Raw genomic sequence first — 19,680 nt, 5'->3', positions numbered from 1 at the left:
TTCATATGTTAACCACCATCTGTAAAGCATCTGTTTTCCAATTGATTAATGTGCATGCAAAGCCGGTTAAAGGAAATGCAGTATACCAAAGATGATGGAAAGCTCAGGAGAGAGGGAAGAGAGATGGAGCACTGTATTCCGTACGGTTCCTACCTCTCTCTCTCAAAACATCAAGGCTATCAGTACAATACAGAAGCATGAACATAGCCATGGAAATCAACAATCTATGACCCCCCCTCTAACTGCCTGCTGAGCATCCAATTCCTTTTATTTGAAAATTTCAAATCAGCTTTTTCAGAAATATTATCACACACCTCTGGAGCAGGTGGGTCCTGAACATGGATCTCCTGGTCCAAACTAGGAACTTTACTGCCACACCACAAGACCCACTTTATTGAGCTTGTTACTCTTGGTTGGCCATTGCCCACCTGTTTCCTGTTCCAAGATGAAATCACTTTCAGATCCATCCCATATTTTCAAACAGATCTTTTGCAGGAACAAGGGTGGCATCACAATATCATTCCCTTATGGAAATCATAGAATTCCTATGGTGTGGAAGCAGGCCATTCAGCCCATCAAGTCCACACTGACCCTCCAAAGATAATCCCACCCATACCTACCCTGCCTCCTTTATCCTTGTAACACTGTATTTCCCATGATTAATCCATCTTGCACATCCCTGGACGCTATGAACAATTTAGCATGGCCAATCCACATACTGTGCACATCTTTGGACTGTGGGAAGAAACCAGAACACCTGGAGGAAACCAACACAGACATGGGGAGAATCTGCAGCCTTGTAGACCTATATTTAATCCTTGTGTTTCTAATGCGGTCCCTATTCTGTTGTGAGTGCTATAAATAGGCAGCATCAAGTTACACTGCGAGGCCTTATCTACTCTTCCTTTGAACAACAGTGGAACATTGTGTAGATGACACTCAAACTTTGCTGACTATTAATATTAGCAAATAGCTAATTGATCTGTTGGATCACTAGTATTAAGAATGCACTGGTCACTTAGAAACTTTATTCATTAAACTTAGAAAGGGATTGGATTCCATGTTTCAGCTGCACAAAGCTCTGGATAGATCATACCTGGTATAGTGAGAATAGTTCTGGACGCCACCACTAGGAAAGATATGTTGGCCTGACAGGAAGTGTTATGTAGATCTACTAGAATGATACCTGGACTGCAAGGGCTAAATTATGAGGAGAGATTACACAAACTAGGGCTGAATTGCCCAGAATTTAGAAATTTGGGATAATTCAAATGAAGTTTTTAACATGTAAAACAGTACAGAACAAGTCAATACAAGGTTCGTACAACATAAAAATAAACATCAGTTCCAGATTTTCAATATTTTAAATGTCTGAATAGTTGGATTTCTTTGATCTAGGAGTCTCGGACCACGGGGTGGAGTTGAAAATTAAAGTCAGATCTGCCAGGCATGAAATTAGGGGAACACTTCTGGGAAAGAATATAAGATGTTTGTACCTCTCTTCTACATTGAGCAGTTGAAGCTAGTTTATTTGTTCATCTTAAATCTGTGATTTTTCTTGTAAACCAATGTTTTTGGGAAATTTGGAAATATGGAGTGTAATGGTTTCTGTGTTTTTAAAATTTTGTTCACAGGATATGGGTGTCGTTGGTCAGGCCAGCATTGATTGCCCATCCTAATTACCCAGAGGGCAGTTCATATTGCTTGGGTCTGGAGTTACATGTAGACCAGACTAGGGTAAAGTCAGTTGACAGTCAAGCCTGAGAGACTAAATGGCCAAGTCCTGTGTTCCTACAATTTAAGTTTAAAAATGATTTCTTCACCTTGTTTTTAGAACTTGTTTTTCATTGCAATAGGAGAAAGTGAGGTCTGCAGATGCTGGAGATCAGAGCTGAAAATGTGTTGCTGGAAAAGCGCAGCAGGTCAGGCAGCATCCAGGGAACAGGAGAATCGACGTTTCGGGCATAAGCCCTTCTTCAGGAATGAGGAAAGTGTGTCCAGCAGGCTAAGATAAAAGGTAGGGAGGAGGGACTTGGGGGAGGGGCATCAGAAATGCGATAGGTGGAAAGAGGTCAAGGTGAGGGTGATAGGTCAGACTGGGGTGGGGGTGGAGAGGTCAGGAAGAAGATTGCAGGTTAGGAAGGCGGTGCTGAGTTCGATGGATTTGACTGAGACAAGGTGGGGGGAGGGGAAATGAGGAAACTGGAGAAATCTGAGTTCATCCCTTGTGGTTGGAGGGTTCCTAGGTGGAAGATGAGGCGCTCTTCCTCCAACCATTGTGTTGTTGTGGTCTGGCGATGGATACCCCATCAAATAAAAATACCCAAGTTATACATATTGTGACAGGTGCCGTCCAGCTATTAAGAGATTTGCAAAGGAGTAGCTGACATGGTTTTCGGGACAGTTTTTCTTTGCAATTAACCTCAACAAAATATGTTGCCTGTGCAGGTCTTAAACCAAAGTGTTTCAGAAGTTCAAGTTTCTGCTTGTTCTTGCCTGTTTGAAAGACATTAAATGTTCTCATATGACCTGTATGCACATTGTTCTTTTTAATGTCTGTTATTACAACTGAGTTCAACATAATCGGAAATGTTGGCACTCACGTGCCTCAGCCAGCTGCCTCTAGAGAATAATTGTTTAAACCAGTCTCGGTTACAGTAAAAGCATGGAAACAGGAGTTGGCCAGTTCACTCCCCAAACCTGCTCTGTCACCCAAAGTGATCTGTGACTGAACTTATACAACTACCTTTGGCTACATATTCTTTAATATCTTATGTTAACAGAGGTCTATCCATCTCAAATTTAAAAGTCACAGTTATCTCGCATCAAGTGGTATTTCCATAGGAAAGATTGAAACATTTTGTCATCTTCTCCATATCACTCCTGGGAAGCGTCGCTATAATTTTAGGCTGTGTCCCTTTATCCTAGATACCTGAACCAGCAGAATTTGTTTCATCAACCCTTTCCATTCCCCTTAGTTTCTTGAAATCCTCATCCTTTAATCTTCTAATCTTTAGAGATACCCCATGCAGGGTTATGGTATAGACTCGATGGACTGACTGGCCTCTTTCTGCACCATAGGGATTCTATGATTCTATATAAACTACTTTGTGTAATTTTTGCTTGTCATTTAACTCTTGAATCTCAGACATCATTCTAGAAAATCCTTCGTGGCCAAGTGTTCTTCCTGAGCTGGGACCCAGAACTGCTCTTTGTATCCCATGTGTGGTTTATCTGGGGCTTGTTCTAGCTGCAGCATTTCCAACGTTTTGTATTTTCTTCCTTTGAGAATTAAAGGCTCGCATTTCACATATCATTTTGATTTGTTTTTATGCTTATTCAAAGCATTTTAATAATATACAATATGGAGCCCTAAGCCCTGTAATTTCAACTCAGATCCATGCAGGACACCACTAATCATAACCTGTCCATTTGAGTACCTGCCTCCTATTCTTTCTCTGTCCTAGCTGCTGAATTGGTTCCTTAACCAGATCAACCACTTTAATTCTGTGACGTTCTGTTTTAGCTAACAGTTTCTTAGGATGGCCTTGTAGAAGTCCATTTAAATTACATTCCCTTGTCTATAATTTTATTCATCTCCTCATTAAATTCAGTCAAAAATCAGCAAGGAACTACTCAGCCATGCTGACTCTCTCTGACCAGCTGAAAATTGTCAAAGTGTCAATTGCTCGATGTCTAATTATATAGAAATTTCCTAATAATAGATGCTAAACTAATGAAGTTATAACTTCTTGATTTCCCTCTGCCACAGTTCTTGAATAGCAGAGTGATTTTTCAATTTTCCAATCTGCAGGACAGGTTCCCAACTGACAGAACTTTGGAAAATTATCATTAGCAACATCTGAAATGGTGGAAGAAAGTGAGCACTGCAGATGCTGGAGATCAGAGTCGAAGAGTGTGGTACTGGAAAAGCAGAACCAGTCAGGCAGCATCCAAGGAGCAGGAGAATCAACGTTTTGAGCATAAGCTCTTCATCAGGAATTCCATCTGTGCTTTTCCAGCACCACACTCTTTGACCTCTGAAATGATTCCAATTGTGAAATACTGCGATGGAAAGCATCCAGTGTTAGGATTTGCCATTCCTTTTCTCCATTAGCTTCTTCATTATTGTATTTTTTAATGTTAATTTTATTTAGTCCTTGACTTTTGCCCTTTTGGGACATAACCGATTTCCATATTTTTTTTGAACACCTACATTGGTCTTATTCTTTTTCCTCTGAACAGATTTGCCAGGTTTACATGAGACAATCTCTGTGCAATCTCATTGACGTCAACATCTCCTAAATAAAAGACTGCAGAGCCAGTCTTGGGGCCTAACATGGATCAAACAACTGAATTCCAAAGATGAAGTGAGAATGACTCCCTGTGGCATCAAGACAGCCACTGACTGACTGTGGCACCAAGGAATCTGAGCAAAATTGAAGTTAATATGAATTGGGGACTTATTCTCTGCTGGTTAGAATCACATCTAGCTAAAAGGAAGATGGTTGTGACCCTAGCCATGCTATTCCATTACAGCTACAAAACTGTCATCTACCTGGCAATGCAGAAAATTGTCCACATATGTTCGGTGCACTAAAAGGTGAAATTCAACCGTCAAAGCCAATTACGGTCTTTTCAGTCTACTCTTGATCATCAGTAAAATCATGGATGGAATCATCAGCAATGCTATCAAGCAGTATTTTCTCAGTAATAACTTGCACACTGACACCCAGTTTGGATTTTCATAGTGTTGTCTGATAGGGTAAACCCCAGGATGTTATTATGGAGGAGATTCAATTATGGGATGTCCTTGAACATCAAGAGGCAGTGGTTAGATTCTCTCTTGTTAGAGATGGTCAATGCCGGGTTGTTGAGTGGTGTGAATATTATAATTAGCTCAGTTGGCTGGATGACTAGTTTGCAATGATAAGTAACATCAACAGTGTGGGTTTAATTCTTACACTGGCTGAGGTTACTGTGGAGAACTCTCCTTCTCTCAGCCTACCTCCTTGCTTGAGGTATGGTGACCCTCAGGTTAAACCACCACCAATCATTGCACTCCGTAATGAAGACCCGCCAAATTGTTTGATCGGACTATGGTGACGTTACCTTATTGTATTTGGTAGTATGATGGACTGTCAGGTTAAGAGTCCGATCATGTGATGTCATTATTAATAATGTCATCATGTGATCAGAATCTTAAAGTGACAGTCCATCATACTACCAAACACACAAGCTACTGTTAACTCGGCACGCAATTCTGTGATTTTTCTATGTTTCACACTCTGCACGGTAGCAAATTCTGTTTATTTGCACTCAGAACCTCTATGCTACTTCAAAGGGAGATGTATTGCTGAAGCTGTCTTGTCACTAATCAGCAGTGCTTGAGCTCTGTAATATAAATTAATGTGATTGTTTGAAATTTGGCATTCTTGCATTTGTCCTGACAAGTGCAGGTTGAAAGGTTTAACAACATGTCTCTCTTTCCAGGAAAATGCTATTAACTTAGACAGAGCTAATAATAGACATTTAAGCTACAACCATGAATTCAGCCTCCTGCTCATAGTAATTAATACCTATTTGCGTTAAAGCACTGTGAATGATTAATACTTAACTGAGATTGATAAGCAGTTACTGATCACCACATAGCTTACCTAGCTTGCAATTTCTTTCACTGTTTTTGAAAGTTCCGAGTCAAATTTTAAATGTTAAACTAAATTTTAGCTTGAAAAATAAATACCAGAGAAATCCCACTTGTGCCAAGTTCCCGACTTTATCAGTTTGCTAACGCTGTGCTCAGTTCAACGACGATTCTGTGCTCCACTCACACTGTGGGACAGGCACCAAGTACCTGTGAGGTATGGCTGTTTTATACTAACTTACTCTCGGAAATATCACAAAGCAGTTTACAGAAAATGAATCACAGTGAAACTCAATAACTGTTATTATGTAGGTAAGCAGCCTAGTCATTGTGTGCAGTGCAATGCCACACAAGGTGCAAGGAGTGGCCTGTTAGTCTGTTTTTCTGTTGAGGTACAATTTGTTGCCCAAGGAACCCAAGGGGAACTCAATAATCTTTGAATAATGTCATGAAATCTTTAATATTAATCAAAACTAGCCTAATAGATAAACAAAGCTTTAAGTTTAAGGACCCATTTTAGGTTCTGCTACGATATTTCTTGAAAAGCAACGGGATTAGATTAGATTAGATTAGATTAGATTACAGTGTGGAAACAGGCCCTTCGGCCCAACAAGTCCACACCGACCCGCCGAAGCGAAACCCACCCATACCCCTACATTTACCCCTTACCTAACACTACGGGCAATTTAGTATGGCCAATTCACCTAACCTGCACACCTTTGGACTGTGGGAGGAAACCGGAGCACCCGGAGGAAACCCACGCAGACACGGGGAGAACGTGCAAACTCCACACAGTCAGTCGCCTGAGTCGGGAATTGAACCCGGGTCTCTGGCGCTGCGAGGCAGCAGTGCTAACCACTGTGCCACCGTGCCGCCCACGGTGATTGAGGGGCAGATGTGTGGAAACTGGCAGTAGTGGAGGTTGCTCATAAAGCGTCTTGATGTACATTGCCAAAATTAATTTCCAGTGTGCAATAGAAAATCCTTGCGGTGCTCAGTGAATTAACTTTAACATGCAGAAGGAAGAGGGGCTCTTTAGAACTGCATAATAAACGATACTTTAAGAATTCATTCTATTTCAGAAGATCAGTTTCAGTTACAAAAGAAGGATTTTACTCTTGGGATTTTTAAAAAAAGACATTAAAATTGAAATGCAAGTTGTTATTCTTGTATCTTTTGGCACAAGCAGTGTACTGCAGTTACAGCTCTGGCTCTATTCTGACAGAATCTGCCCTTTATAGTTTTTCTGCCGAGGAAACACCCATCAGTACTTCAATGCAGTGTATCATGAGCATCTCTCCGTGTAGAAGTTGCATAAGGACACTAACAATACTCATCGGGATGTGAGGGAAGCAACACATTCACCCAGACCATGTCTCGTAGAGCAGTCACATCTACAACAATGTAAAATGCTCATTTTCTGACCTGATATTACTTTGTACTCATTATCATGATTTTGTCTTCAACGACGCTCTTTTGCAGCTGTCCTGTTCTTTGTTCTTGAAGGGAGGAAATTTTTGATCTTCCTCAGCTTTTATATGCTGAAGGAAAAAAAATAGAAAAGGTAAGATTTGCAGATTCATGTCAATTTATTGCATTGAACTTGTAGGGGGTGAACTTTTATTTCCAAACATTGCAAAGATCAAATTCAAAGCTGGTTAAAATATAATTCTATTTAACTCTTGCAAGACCAAAATACTTAAAGTATTTTCAGCCTCAGATGAAATAATTTATAGGTGCGAACATTTAGATCAAATGAAACATGCTCTTTAGTTCTTTTCTGGAGTTAAAAGATTGTGGGTTGCATTCCACAGACTTGAGTGCGTTATCTAGAATCCAGTCCTAGTGCTGATACTGAATGAGTGCTGCACTGTCAGACACACCATCTTGCAGATGACATGTTAAACCCCATCTATCGTCTCACGCAAATGTAAATATTCCAGGTACCGGGTCAAAAACAGTAGAAATGTTATCCCTATGTCCTGGACAATATTTGTCCCTCAGCCAAAATCATAAAGGCAGATAATTTGATGATTAGCATGTTGCTGCTTGCTGCTTACAAATTGGTTGCTACAATATCCAGAATTACACTTCAAAAATGTATTAATTGTCTGTGAAATGCTTTGGAAGGTTCTGAGGTTGTGAAAGGTGCTATGTAAATGTAATATTTCCTTACATTATATTTATAGAGAAACAATAGTGTTACATTTAAGTAGTAAAGTTATCATTGATGTGAGTTTGCCTTCTGCAAAGTGATTTACTTGAAGTGGAAATGCTTATGTTATTTATCATAAGAAATTAAGCATGGATGATGTGATATTGAAAAATCCTACAGACACTTATTACAGCTATCTATTCTAAGCAAACATTATGTTCACAGCAGAAAAGTATCTGGACTAATATTAAACTAATAGATTAAAACAGAGCAGCTTGCTTACAATACCATGTAATGCTTCAGGTGATCCTGGACTAAGATGGAATATGAGGCTTTGTACCCTCAGGACACATGCTGGGACACAATGATGATATCATCAGTACATCTCTTTAAAGTACAGTATCATATTCACCGTGAGAAATAACACAGCATTCCCCATTTTCCAAAAATAAAAAAATCTCCAAAGCAGATATACATGGTGGTATATAGACATATGTTGTTGTTTTGATTATTATACAAACAGGTAAAACAAAGTTTACAAAACTAATATTTCAAACCTTACTGTAATGCTTTGGAAGTCTGACAACTCATCCCGATCTGATGTTTGTATACCTGTCTGGATGAGTACACATTGTTCCTGTTCGAACGGTTTGACAACTTGGTTGAAATGGGGCATTCACCACTTCGGGTACATGTCTTGAAATAACTTGCCAATCCATTACTATCTATTGTCAGATATGGAATAAACTGAAAACATTGTGTCAGTGACGTTGTACTGATTGCCATTGAACAATTGGAGATTTAGAAAAGTAATCTCTCACAAGGATGTAATCTTCCCCTTGTGTTGTGATTCGATCTTATATTATTTCTGTCCAAGGAATTGATGCGGCATTGTGTGGCTGTAGAGGCCCCCCCAGCTGCTGGGGTTGATATGTTTAGCATGCCTCACATGCATTCGTGGAGTATTGACAATCCTCATTCATCTCTGGTTGGAGTACAGATTCAGGTGCGAGCCATCTTACATATTCAATACATGTATGCTTTCTTTTATTACTCAGAGTATTGAGTACAGGAGTTAGGAGGTCATGTTGCGGCTCTACAGGACATTGGTTAGGCCATGTTGGAATATTGCATGCAATTCTGGTCTCCTTCCTATAGGAAAGATGTTGTGAAACTTGAAAGGGTTCAGAAAAGGTTTACAAGGATGTTGCCAAGGTTGGAGGATTTGAGCTACAGAGAGAGGCTGAATAGGCTGGGGCTGTTTTCCCTGGAGCGTCGGAGGCTGAGGGGTGACCTTATAGAGGTTTACAAAATTATGAGGTATATGGATAGGATGAATAGGCAAAGACTTTTCCCTGGGGTCGGGGAGTCCAGAACTAGAGGGCATGGGTTTAGGGTGAGAGGGGAAATATATAAAAGGGACCTAAGGGGCAACTTTTTCATGCAGAGGGTGGTACATGTATGGGATGAGCTGCCAGAGGAAGTGGTGGAGGCTGGTAAAATTGCAACATTTAAGAGGCATTTGGATGGGTATATGAATAGGAAGGGTTTGGAGGGATATGGGCCGGGTGCAGGCAGGTGGGACTAGATTGGGTTGGGATATCTGGTCGGCATGGACGGGTTGGACCGATGGGTCTGTTTCCATGCTGTACATCTCTATGACTCTATGTGTCTCTGGTATAACACAGACACGTTAACCATGATAATCAGCATATTTGGCATTAGGACATGTTTGCCCTTAAGTATGGCCTGTTGCAATATACCAAGTTCATCTGTTATGGCCAAAATGAATAAAGCTTATGAAGAACTTCTTTAATCCTGTCAGGCCATTCATAGGTAATGATCTTTTGTTACTCTTGTAGACGATCATCTTGGCCATTGCCAACTGCAATTGTTTACAGTGGCTCTGGCCAATGTGTAATAGATCAGCCATGAGATGTTTTCAAACTTTATAGTCCACAGTATCAATGTGTAGATCAAAAGGGATATCTTGAACTTTGGCAGGGTTGGGTAATCTGCTCAGCATATCAGATGTAAGCATCCTGGTACCTGTCTTATATCTCACTTAAAGTCATATCCTTAGAATTATTTGACTAATTTAATTATATCATGTGTGGTCTGTTGCTGCACCGCAGGTGTACATTTGAATGTCATGGGTTGTGACTACACCAAGATCTGGGCGCATTGTTGTCCTGCCACTGCTGGACCATTGGTATCTGCCAGGTAGAAGAATTCAGGAAGGTAAGGTGAGCTTGTGTATTGCCAGTGCAGTGTGATTCTGCCAATGCAAGGAATTGAAGATTTGATACACAGTGTGAATGGTCTCTCATATTTAGAGTCACAGTCATAAGAGTTGCACAGCACAGAAACAGACCTTTTGTTCCAACTTGTCCGTGCCAACCAGATATCCTAAAATAATCTAGTCCCATTTGCCAGCATTAGGTCCATAAACCTCTACACCCTTCCTATTCATGTACCCACCCAGATGCCTTTTAAATGTTGTAATTGTACCGGCCTCTACCACTTCCTCTGGCAGCTCATTCCATACACACACCACCCTCTGCGTGAAAAAGTTGCCCCTTAAGTCCTTTTTATATCTTTCCCCTCACACCTTGAATCTATGCCCTCTAATTTTGGACTCCCCTACCTGTGGAAAAGACCTTATCTATTTACTCTATCCATGCTTCTCATGATTTTTTTTAAACCTCTATAGGATTACCCATCCGCCTCCAACACTCCAGGGAAAACAGCCCCAGTCTATTCAACTTCTCCCTATAGCTCAAACACTCCAACCCTGGCAACATCCGTGTATATCTTTACTGCACCCTTTCAATTTTAACAACATCTTTCCTGTAGCAGAGAGATCAGAACTGAATGCAATATTCCAAACTTGGCCTACCCAATGTTCTGTACAGCCACAACATGACATCCCAACTTCTAACTTCAGTCCACTCACCAATAAAGGCATATGTTGTACTGTGATCTGTTTGTACTGCTCGTAAACAAAGCTTTACACTGTACTTAGGCACACATGACAATCAATCAATCAAATCAAATCAAATGTAGTGCCACTTGCTGAGGTAGATGTCCTTCAGAATACAGGTTGTTTTGCTATAATGTTTTGTTAACACAAATTCACTGTAACATGACTGATGAATTGGGGACACTGTTTCTAAAGCGCAAAGTTTTAAAGCATGTACTGTATTGGTTATAACGCCACTCTGGCTCCATTAGTTTAAATGGTGCTGCTATTACACAATTTTCTTATAACACGGGATTGCATGAGAATGAAACTATCACATAATAGTAGAACTGACTGTACGTATTGGTAATATGTTGACACCAACTTCCATATCAGTTTTAGTTTTTAGTATGTGTTGCCCTGCCTTTTCAGGACATATATTAATGGTTGTTTATTATAGCTTCTGATCATCTTATACCATTGACACTGTATGTGAGTTAATTATATAGAAAGCCTGGCTATCTTCTGAAATTTGTCTTTTGCTTAATTCTGAACTTCACTCACGTGTTGCTTTTGTGCATCTTCTTAACACTTTCCTTGTTGCCAGTGTTGTGATTATACCATCTTGTTGGTCACCTGTGTTTTATTCTGGGGTCTGAACTGTCCTTTGGAGCCAAATTCCCTGCTCCTTGGTGCTTAATTCCCTACGTGAGACCGTGTGAGTCTGTACTCATGGGAACTGATGGTGCAGACTGTTCAAATTTCTGCAGATGTCCAAAGCTGTTGTCTGGTTAATCTTCAATTAGGAGAAAGTGAGGACTGGAGATGCTGGAGAGTCAGAGTCAAGAAGTGTGGCACTGGAAAAGCATAGCAGGTCAGGCAGCATCTGAGGAGCAGGAGACTCAAATGTTTCAGGCATAAGCTCTTCATCAGGATTGGGGAGGGATGAGAGATAAATAGGAGGGTGGTGTGGGGTTGGGGGAAAGGTAGCGGGGAAGGCATAGGTAGATGCAGGTGGAGCGTGATGGTGATAGGTCAGTGGGGACGGCGGAGCCCATCTATCCACTCCACCCTCCCCACTGACCTATCACCATTACTGCCCACCTACATCTACCTATGCCTTCCCCGTTACCTTCCCCCCAACCCCACACCACCCTCCTATTTATCTCTCCGCCCCCTTCCACCCCCCCCATATTCCTAATAAAGAGCTTATGCCCGAAACATGACTCTCCTGCTCCTTGGATGCTGCCTGACTGGCTGAGTTTTCCAGAATCACACTTTTCAACATTGGTCTTGAAATTAATTTTCCACCCATTTACCCCAAGATAGTGGAGTAATTTGTAGATGGCCCACGTTGCCATGATGATGTATTTTGCCTGCAGTAGTGGTTTTTATAAGAAACAAAGCATGTATATTGTAATATTGAAGAATCAACAGGTGTTTATTGCAGCTAACAATGTATTACATTTATTTTCTTACATCTATTGACATTTATTACAGCTAAAGTGAACATTATACATCAGATGTCTGGTCTAAAAGATCACAATAGTGCAGTATGCTTTCAATAGCATGTCATGCTTCAGTGATGCTGGGGTAAGATGGAATATGAGGTCTTTATACCTATCATAAGCATCTCATGAAGGACATATTGATACAGCTATAGTTACATTGAACCTGGAAATGAACAGGATAGTACAAACGCAAATCAACATCTCTTGGTCAGGGAGAAAAAAATAACTGAATACCCATTCCTGAAGGCAGTAGATTTTTTCTTCATAATTCTCTTTTATCTTCTCTCTGCCTTACTCATTCTCTTTTTTTCCTCTCATTGCCCTTCCTGTGCGTCGAACCTAATTCACTCTCTTTCTCCCTCGTTGCGGCTTCTTTCCCCTTAGCTTTCATCGGTTATGGGAAGACTGTTTTCACTATCACTAACCTAAGTACCACACATGTCGTTATCAGCTTGCACTTCCTTGAACTGAATTGTTAGACTTTATTGCATGTTCAGCTATTGCGTCAACACTCAATCCACGGGATATAATTTCCTCGCCACACGGCCTATTTGCAGTTTAATAACAGTATAATTTTTGACGTCATTTCTAATTCAGTCATGGGATGCAAAACAACCAGTTCTGCAGAACACAGTTCACTTGAAATGTTACCTCTGTTTCTCTCTCTATCGATGCTTCCAGAACCTGCAATTTCCAGCCCTTGATGGGGTTTTCTCTGTCCCATCCCAGATTTCCAACACATTCAGCCCTGAGCTTCTATTAAACAATTTTGATCAAAATCTGTTGGCTCTCGGTCGTAAATGTTGGAGTCTGCCGCTCTCTGGCGGTCACTCCGCATAGCGACGCTAACATCCCACTAACTCGTTCGTTGTAGTTTAAATTGTCTGCCACGTCGACTTCGGGATGTCGAAAGCACATACCAAAAGGCTGAAACTCGGCAAAATGTAACGGTATCCCTTTTCCCGTAATGCATTCGAAAATGTTCTCTCCGTTTGTTTGTTTTGACTGCAGGCGAAAGTAGCTAACTCTGGGAGAAAGCAGTAATTGTCCGAAATGTTAACGGAACGGTGAGAGAGAGAGAGACAATGCTCAAAGAAAATACATTTAGGCCATGATTTGTAACGAACCGAATATGTTTACCAAAGAAAGTCCTTTCTCAGTACATGGCGTGTTGCAGCAGAGTGAGATTTCCGTCTGATTTGATGCAATACGGTATTCCAGTAATTTTGATGCTTTGGGTAATTTGTAATTTAGAGCAAAGCAAAAATATGGGGAGTATTGTTTTAACACCTGGGAGTATAATCGTGCAAGGATGGGATGGTGAAAGTTGTACAAAAATGTATTTGTTGCAAACTTTACTGTTTAAAATAATGCAGCGAAGATGAAGGTTTGTACCTTTGTGTGTTTTTGGCAATGTATCCATTCCTCTCCCTTTTAGTTTTTACTATTTTAGGAAGTGGAATCCAGCTTGCTGCCTTTGCTGATACCGCTGTAATTTGGAAATGGGATTTTGGTTTGCATTGAAGGCTGATGTAAACGACACATAGTTCTGATTCATTCGTCCCCCAAGTCTGTCCAGACAGTGTTTCCACATCAGGCTTCTCGAGCATCTCGGCTCGGTACCTGTCCTCATGCCTCCTGACCCCTGACTCTGCGCTGGGAGCAAGTGGACCAGGGAGGGCATTATATCGCAGGCGAATTTCCGTGGCGGAATTTTTTTTTAACTGCAGCCGTCTGTACACTGGCAACAAATATAGAACTGGACGATAACTCCGTGCACTGCTTGATTTTAAAGGAAGTAGCTGCAGAAATTGTAATCTTCCAGGAATCCTTAGAGTTGGGAAAAGTTCCAGAGAAATGGAAAACTGCCAATGTAAAACACTTTACAACCTTCTGGACTTAATATTGAGCTCAGCACCTTCAAATTGTGAACCAACTCCCATTCCTTTCTTTTAGCTTGTTGTGTTCTGTGAAACCATGCCCCCCACCCCAGTCTGGCAGTTGGACACACCATTGATCAGCCATTCTCACGTTCCAAACACTTAATCTGCACCATCAGCACCCTGCCCGCACCACCACCAACACCACACTCCACACCACCACAACCACCACACTCCACACCACCACCACCACCAGACTCCACACCACCACACTCCACACCACCACCACCACACTCCACACCACCACCATCACCACACTCCACACCACCACCACCACAGTCCACACCACCACCACCAGACTCCACACCACCACCACCACCACACTCCACACCACCACCACCACCACACTCCACACCACCACCACCACACTCCACACCACCACCACACTCCACACCACCACTACCACCACACTCCACACCACCACCACCACCACACTCCACACCACCACCACCACCACACTCCACACCACCACCACCACACTCCACACCACCACCACCACCACACTCCACACCACCACCACCACCACACTCCACACCACCACCACACTCCACACCACCACCACCACCACACTTCACAAGAGTCATCTAGACTTGAAATCTTAGCCTGCTTTCTGTCACGGATCACAGTGCCAGGACCCGGGTTCAATTCCTGCCTTAGGCAACTATCTGTGTGGAATTTGCACATTCGCCCTATGTCTGCGTGGGTTTCCTCCGGGTAATCCGGTTTCCTCCCACAGTCCAAAGATGTGCAGGTTAGGTCAATTGGCCATGCTAAATTGCCCATAGTATTAGGTGCATTAGTCAGGGGTAAATGTAGGGAAATGGATCTGGGTGGGTTGATCTTTGGAGGGTCGGTGTGGACTTGTTGGGCCGAAGGGCCTGTTTCCACACTGTAAGGAATCTAATCTAACCCACTGTCATACCTGAAACATTGACTTCTCCACCTCCTGCTGCTGCCTGGCTTTCTGTGTTCTTCTAGCCCTCTGCTAGTCCACTATGATTTTCAGCATTATTTTTCTGTGCAATACACCCTATTCAAAAAGGAATGACAAAAAAAAACTCTATTGTGAGTTAATTTAATATCTGTTGTTGGGAAAATGTTCAAGTCCATAGTAAAGGATGCAATAGCATAATGCAAGGGCCAGTCCGAGGGAGTGATGTATTGACTGAGAGTACTGAGGGAATGCCATACTGTCCAAGTGTCAGTGGAATGACTGATATTAAGCTAACTCACTGATTGTTGTTAGTACATTTATCTGCTTCCCTTTTGAATAGGGTGTTACATTGGCAGTTTTCCGCTTCTCTGGGACTTTTCCCAACTCGAAGGATTCCTGGAAGATTACTACCAGTGCATCCATTATCTCTGTAGCTACTTCCTTTCATATCCCAGGATGCATCCGTGCATGTCCAGTAGACTCATTGGCCTTTAGCCAATATTGTATTTATTTCCTCTCCTGTTTTTGGCCTTTAATTAGAGTCCATAGAGTCATAGAGTCCTACAGCACGAAGACAGGCCCTAGTAATATTGGGATGCTGTTAGTGAAGGTTTAAGCGAAGTATTTCTTCAATTCCTCTGCAATTTCCTGGTTCCTGATTATTTGTTCCCCAGCCTCATTCTTTAAATGGCCTATGTTTTTTTGCATCTCTTGCTTATATTTTTACATTAGGTGCTAGTTTACCCTCAAAGTTAATTTTTCTCCCATTTTTGGTCATCTTTTGTTGGCCAAAACTTTCTGAATCCTTTGGTTTTACCACTAACCTTCCTCATATTTTATTTTTTTCCTTTAAGTTGAATGCTATCCTTAACTTCTTTAGTTAGCCATTGGCTTATCGTCTTCCTAGAATGCTTCTTCCTCTCTAGATTATGTCTTTGCTCTGCATCATGCACGATTTTCTTAAACGTCGACCCTTGTTCGTCAACTGCTTTTTCTGTGGAACTACTTTCCCAGTCCATTCCAGCTAATTCTATCCTGATTCCTTTGTAATTAAATTTAGCACAGTTGTTTACAACCAAAGTTTCAAGGTGAATACTAAATTCTACCATTTTATGATTGCTATTTCCTAGACCTTTTACTCTTAGATCAATTAATCAGTGGGGGAGGCGATGGCCTAGTGATATTATCACTGGACTGTTAATTCAGAGACCCCGATAATGTTGAGGGGAACATGATTCGAATCCTGTCACAGCAGATGGTAGAATTTGAATTCAATAAATATGTAGAATTAGGAATCTAATGATGACCATGAATTATCAGAAAAACCCATCTGGATCCTTAATGACCATTAAGGAAGGAAACTGCCATCCTTAGCTGGCCTACATGTGACTCCAGGCCCAGAGCAAAGTGGTTGCCCTCTGGCAGTTAGGGATGGGCAATAAATGCTGCCCAGCCAGCGACACCCTCATCCTATGAATGAATAAAGAAAAACATCTGTCTCATTACACATAACCATATCCAAAATAGCCTTATCCCTGGTTGGATACACAGCATATTGTTCTGTGAGACTGACCTGAAATCATTGTATAAATTCTTCCTCAGACTTTCTCTACTACTCTGACTGTTCCAACCTACGTGAAGGTTAATGTAGCCTGTGAATAATATACTGACTTTCTTATATGCCCTCATTATCTCCTGCTTTATTCTGTGTCTTACTGAATAGCTACTGTTAGGGGATCTGTAGACTACTTCCCCTTTTTCTGCCATGCCTTCACCCAGATGGAACCTGCATCATCCATCCTAGATCATTTCTTGCTTTTGTACTTACTCTATCCCATGCTAACAATGCTACCCCACAACCTTTCCTTCCTGACTGTCTTTTTTGAAAAGTCACATACCTCTGAATATTAATTCCCACTTGATCTCCTTGTAACCATATCTTTGTAATAGCTATAAGACCATATCTGTTAACCTGTATTGGTGCAGTTAATTCATTTCTTTTGTTCTGAATGCTACATGCATTTTAAATAAAAAACAATTAATTCTGCCTTTTTACCATTTTTGGTCCATTGGCCCCATTTCCTGTTTTTTTCTATGTTTGTTAATTGATTTCTGTCATATCCTGGGTAGCTTTATCCAAAATTCCTGCCCTATAATGCCATCATTTCCTAATGCTCTGTAAGCCTACATTTCCCCTTTCCCAACCTCCCCTTTTATTAAATTAAAGTCTGCTCTACACCCTTAGTTATTCCGCTCGTCAGGACTAGTCACACTGGTTCAAGTGATGCCCGTTCCACCTGAATAGCTGCTGTCTACTCTAGTATTGATGCTAGTGTCCTCTGAACTGAAGTCCATTCTACCTGCACCAATCTTTGAACTAGGCATTTAACTCCTTGGCTTTATTTATCCTTTGCAATTTTACCCATGGCTTAGATAATGATCCTGAGATTATTTCCTTGGAGGTTTACATTAGCTTTTCATGGTTCAAATTGTTTCAACAGAGTCTCCTATCTAGACCTACTAGTGGTCTTAGTACCAACATGAATGATCCCTCCCCATGTTCCTCTCCAGCCTGAGGAGCTGCCCTTAATTCTCCTACCAGTCAGGCAACACAGCCTTTGATACTTGCACGCATGGCTGCAGAGAATACTATCTATCCCCCTAATTATACTTCCATCCACCACTACTGTGGTCCTGTGTCCTCCTCTCATTTGAATGGCTCACTGTGCCTTGGTGCTGTGGTCAGTTCACTCATCTTCCCTGCAATTCCCAATCTCCTCCCTGATCACAGACCTGGGCTGGTGGGTGTGACTGCCTCCTGGACTAAAACATCCTAGTAACTTCCCCTTCACTGATGTGGTCCAGTGTTTTCAGCTCGGACTCCAGTTCCTCATCTGACATCCAAATTCCTTATGCCACAAACACTACAGATATGATTACCCTCGATAACCTTAATGTCCAATAGTGCCCATATACTGCAGCAACATGGGGATAATTCATTCACAAGAAGCATTTTGATTGTCCATTGTAGGAGTTCTAATGCTATCCTTTGATATTGACAAAGTGAACATCTGGGGCTTTCAGTCAACCTCGGTACAAAATAAATTTCAGTCCTTTTGTTCCAGCAATACCTGTAGTGGGCTGGACTCAGCCCCAGAGAGCGTTCAAAGTCTGATTGTAAGCAATACATTCCAGATGATGAAGATCAATATCCAGGTGATTACCTCTTGGATAGCCCATTCAGTATGTGAGTCTCAGCCATCCTATTTAAACATTCCTTTGATAAATTCCAGTCGAGCTTGCCTCTTTCAAGTTGTGTAACCTTGGATGCTATTTTATAGTGTCCCAGCTCAGAGTTAACTATTAAGAGTCCAAGGCTTACGTTAGTCAATGAGATTTCAAAGATTAGTGGCCTGTATTTTATCATCATGTACTGTGGATCTGAGGTTACATGAAGACTAGTCCAAGTAAAGATGACCAATTTTTTTCCCTATAGGGCATCAGTGAACCAGTTGGGCTTTTACAATGACCAATGATGGTCTCACGGTCTTTATGACGGAGACTAGCTTTCATTTCCAGATTCTTTTTGTTAATTCAATTTAATTCCCCAAGCTCCCTTTGTAGTTTATGGTATACTGTATTATTTATGAACGAATGTGTTATTTCTGGTTTACTGTGCTCTTTTTAGTCAAAAATGATATTTGTATGCACTTCTTTAAAAATAGCAACTTAAGCTTCACCAACCAAATGTTTGCATGTGGTAAAAATGACCAGTCATTAATCATAAATTGAAGTGACTAAATCAATCAATCCTTTATGCTGAATTACTCATGTATCACTGTGCCAATTAGTGCACTTAAATGGGTTTCTATGGAAACTATAACCTCGCTATTCAGCAAAGCAGGACGATGGACGTCATGTCATATCAATATGTATTGATTCCACTGCCAATAATGAATTTACTTATTTTAATTATGCACTGTGTCTCTTTGTTTTGTCCACTGTAGGTCTTGATGCAACTCTGGCTATCAAATCCACCAGTTACCTTGACTACAAATCTCTTTGATGTACCTCAAGAGGTTTCTAGTGTTCATAACACGTCACTTACCAACCTTCATTTTCCCTTGTGTTCAATTGCTGTCAGCACAGAGCAGCTGAAGGTAAAGAGGAATAAGTTACAGTACCGCAGCTCAGTAAAGTGGATATACAATAGGAAATTACACTTTTGACTCCGACTATTAATATTGTGTATTGCTGATCCTTTCCTAGGGAAAGAGTGCATGCTCTACAGGACACAAGGCTGCTGATGTATTTTGAAGAATTATGTGGCTTTGCTGTCATGGGGACATGGGTGAGTGGTGAAGTTGAACATCTCTTGGGCTTCTTTCACTGTGTCTGAATTTGTTAAATTCCACCATGCAGCATATCACTGTCAATAACAGTAAAATTATACAATATTTTCCCCTCAAATCTTGTTAAAAGCTTTATTGTATAAGCTGAACATTTTCGCATCAGAATGCTCGTATCATTATTT

The 19,680-nt window shown here is 41.2% G+C and overlaps 2 protein-coding genes across 4 annotated transcripts in view; one reads left to right on the top strand and one right to left on the bottom strand.

Moving 5' to 3' along the window:
- sgk2a (serum/glucocorticoid regulated kinase 2a) overlaps window positions 1–12,980 on the bottom strand; it is a 51,365-nt gene extending 38,385 nt beyond the window's left edge. For 2 of the 3 annotated variants that reach the window (XM_043710674.2, XM_087994800.1), the window contains exons 1-2: window positions 12,924–12,980; window positions 7,070–7,185 (exon numbers count right to left, since the gene is read on the bottom strand). The gene's annotated coding sequence lies outside the window, so the exon portion shown is untranslated. Of the gene's footprint in view, window positions 1–5,743; window positions 5,791–7,069; window positions 7,186–12,923 lie in introns of those variants that run through there. The other variant, XM_087994799.1, reaches the window with a different exon arrangement.
- A 141-nt stretch (window positions 12,981–13,121) lies between these two features.
- The window catches only part of slc2a10 (solute carrier family 2 member 10), a 28,524-nt gene continuing 21,965 nt past the window's right edge, over window positions 13,122–19,680 (top strand). Inside the window, exons 1-3 of the mRNA XM_043710670.2 lie at window positions 13,122–13,216; window positions 19,154–19,306; window positions 19,416–19,497. Of these exons, the coding sequence (XP_043566605.2) occupies window positions 19,470–19,497 (28 nt within the window). The 5' untranslated portion in view covers window positions 13,122–13,216; window positions 19,154–19,306; window positions 19,416–19,469. The remainder of the gene's footprint in view (window positions 13,217–19,153; window positions 19,307–19,415; window positions 19,498–19,680) is intronic.

The sequence above is a fragment of the Chiloscyllium plagiosum genome, unplaced genomic scaffold, assembly GCF_037043375.1.
Source record: "Chiloscyllium plagiosum isolate Xiang-an unplaced genomic scaffold, Cpla_swu_hap1 HiC_scaffold_15, whole genome shotgun sequence".
NCBI lineage: Eukaryota > Metazoa > Chordata > Chondrichthyes > Orectolobiformes > Hemiscylliidae > Chiloscyllium > Chiloscyllium plagiosum.
This window is presented reverse-complemented; position numbering and strand designations above follow the sequence as displayed.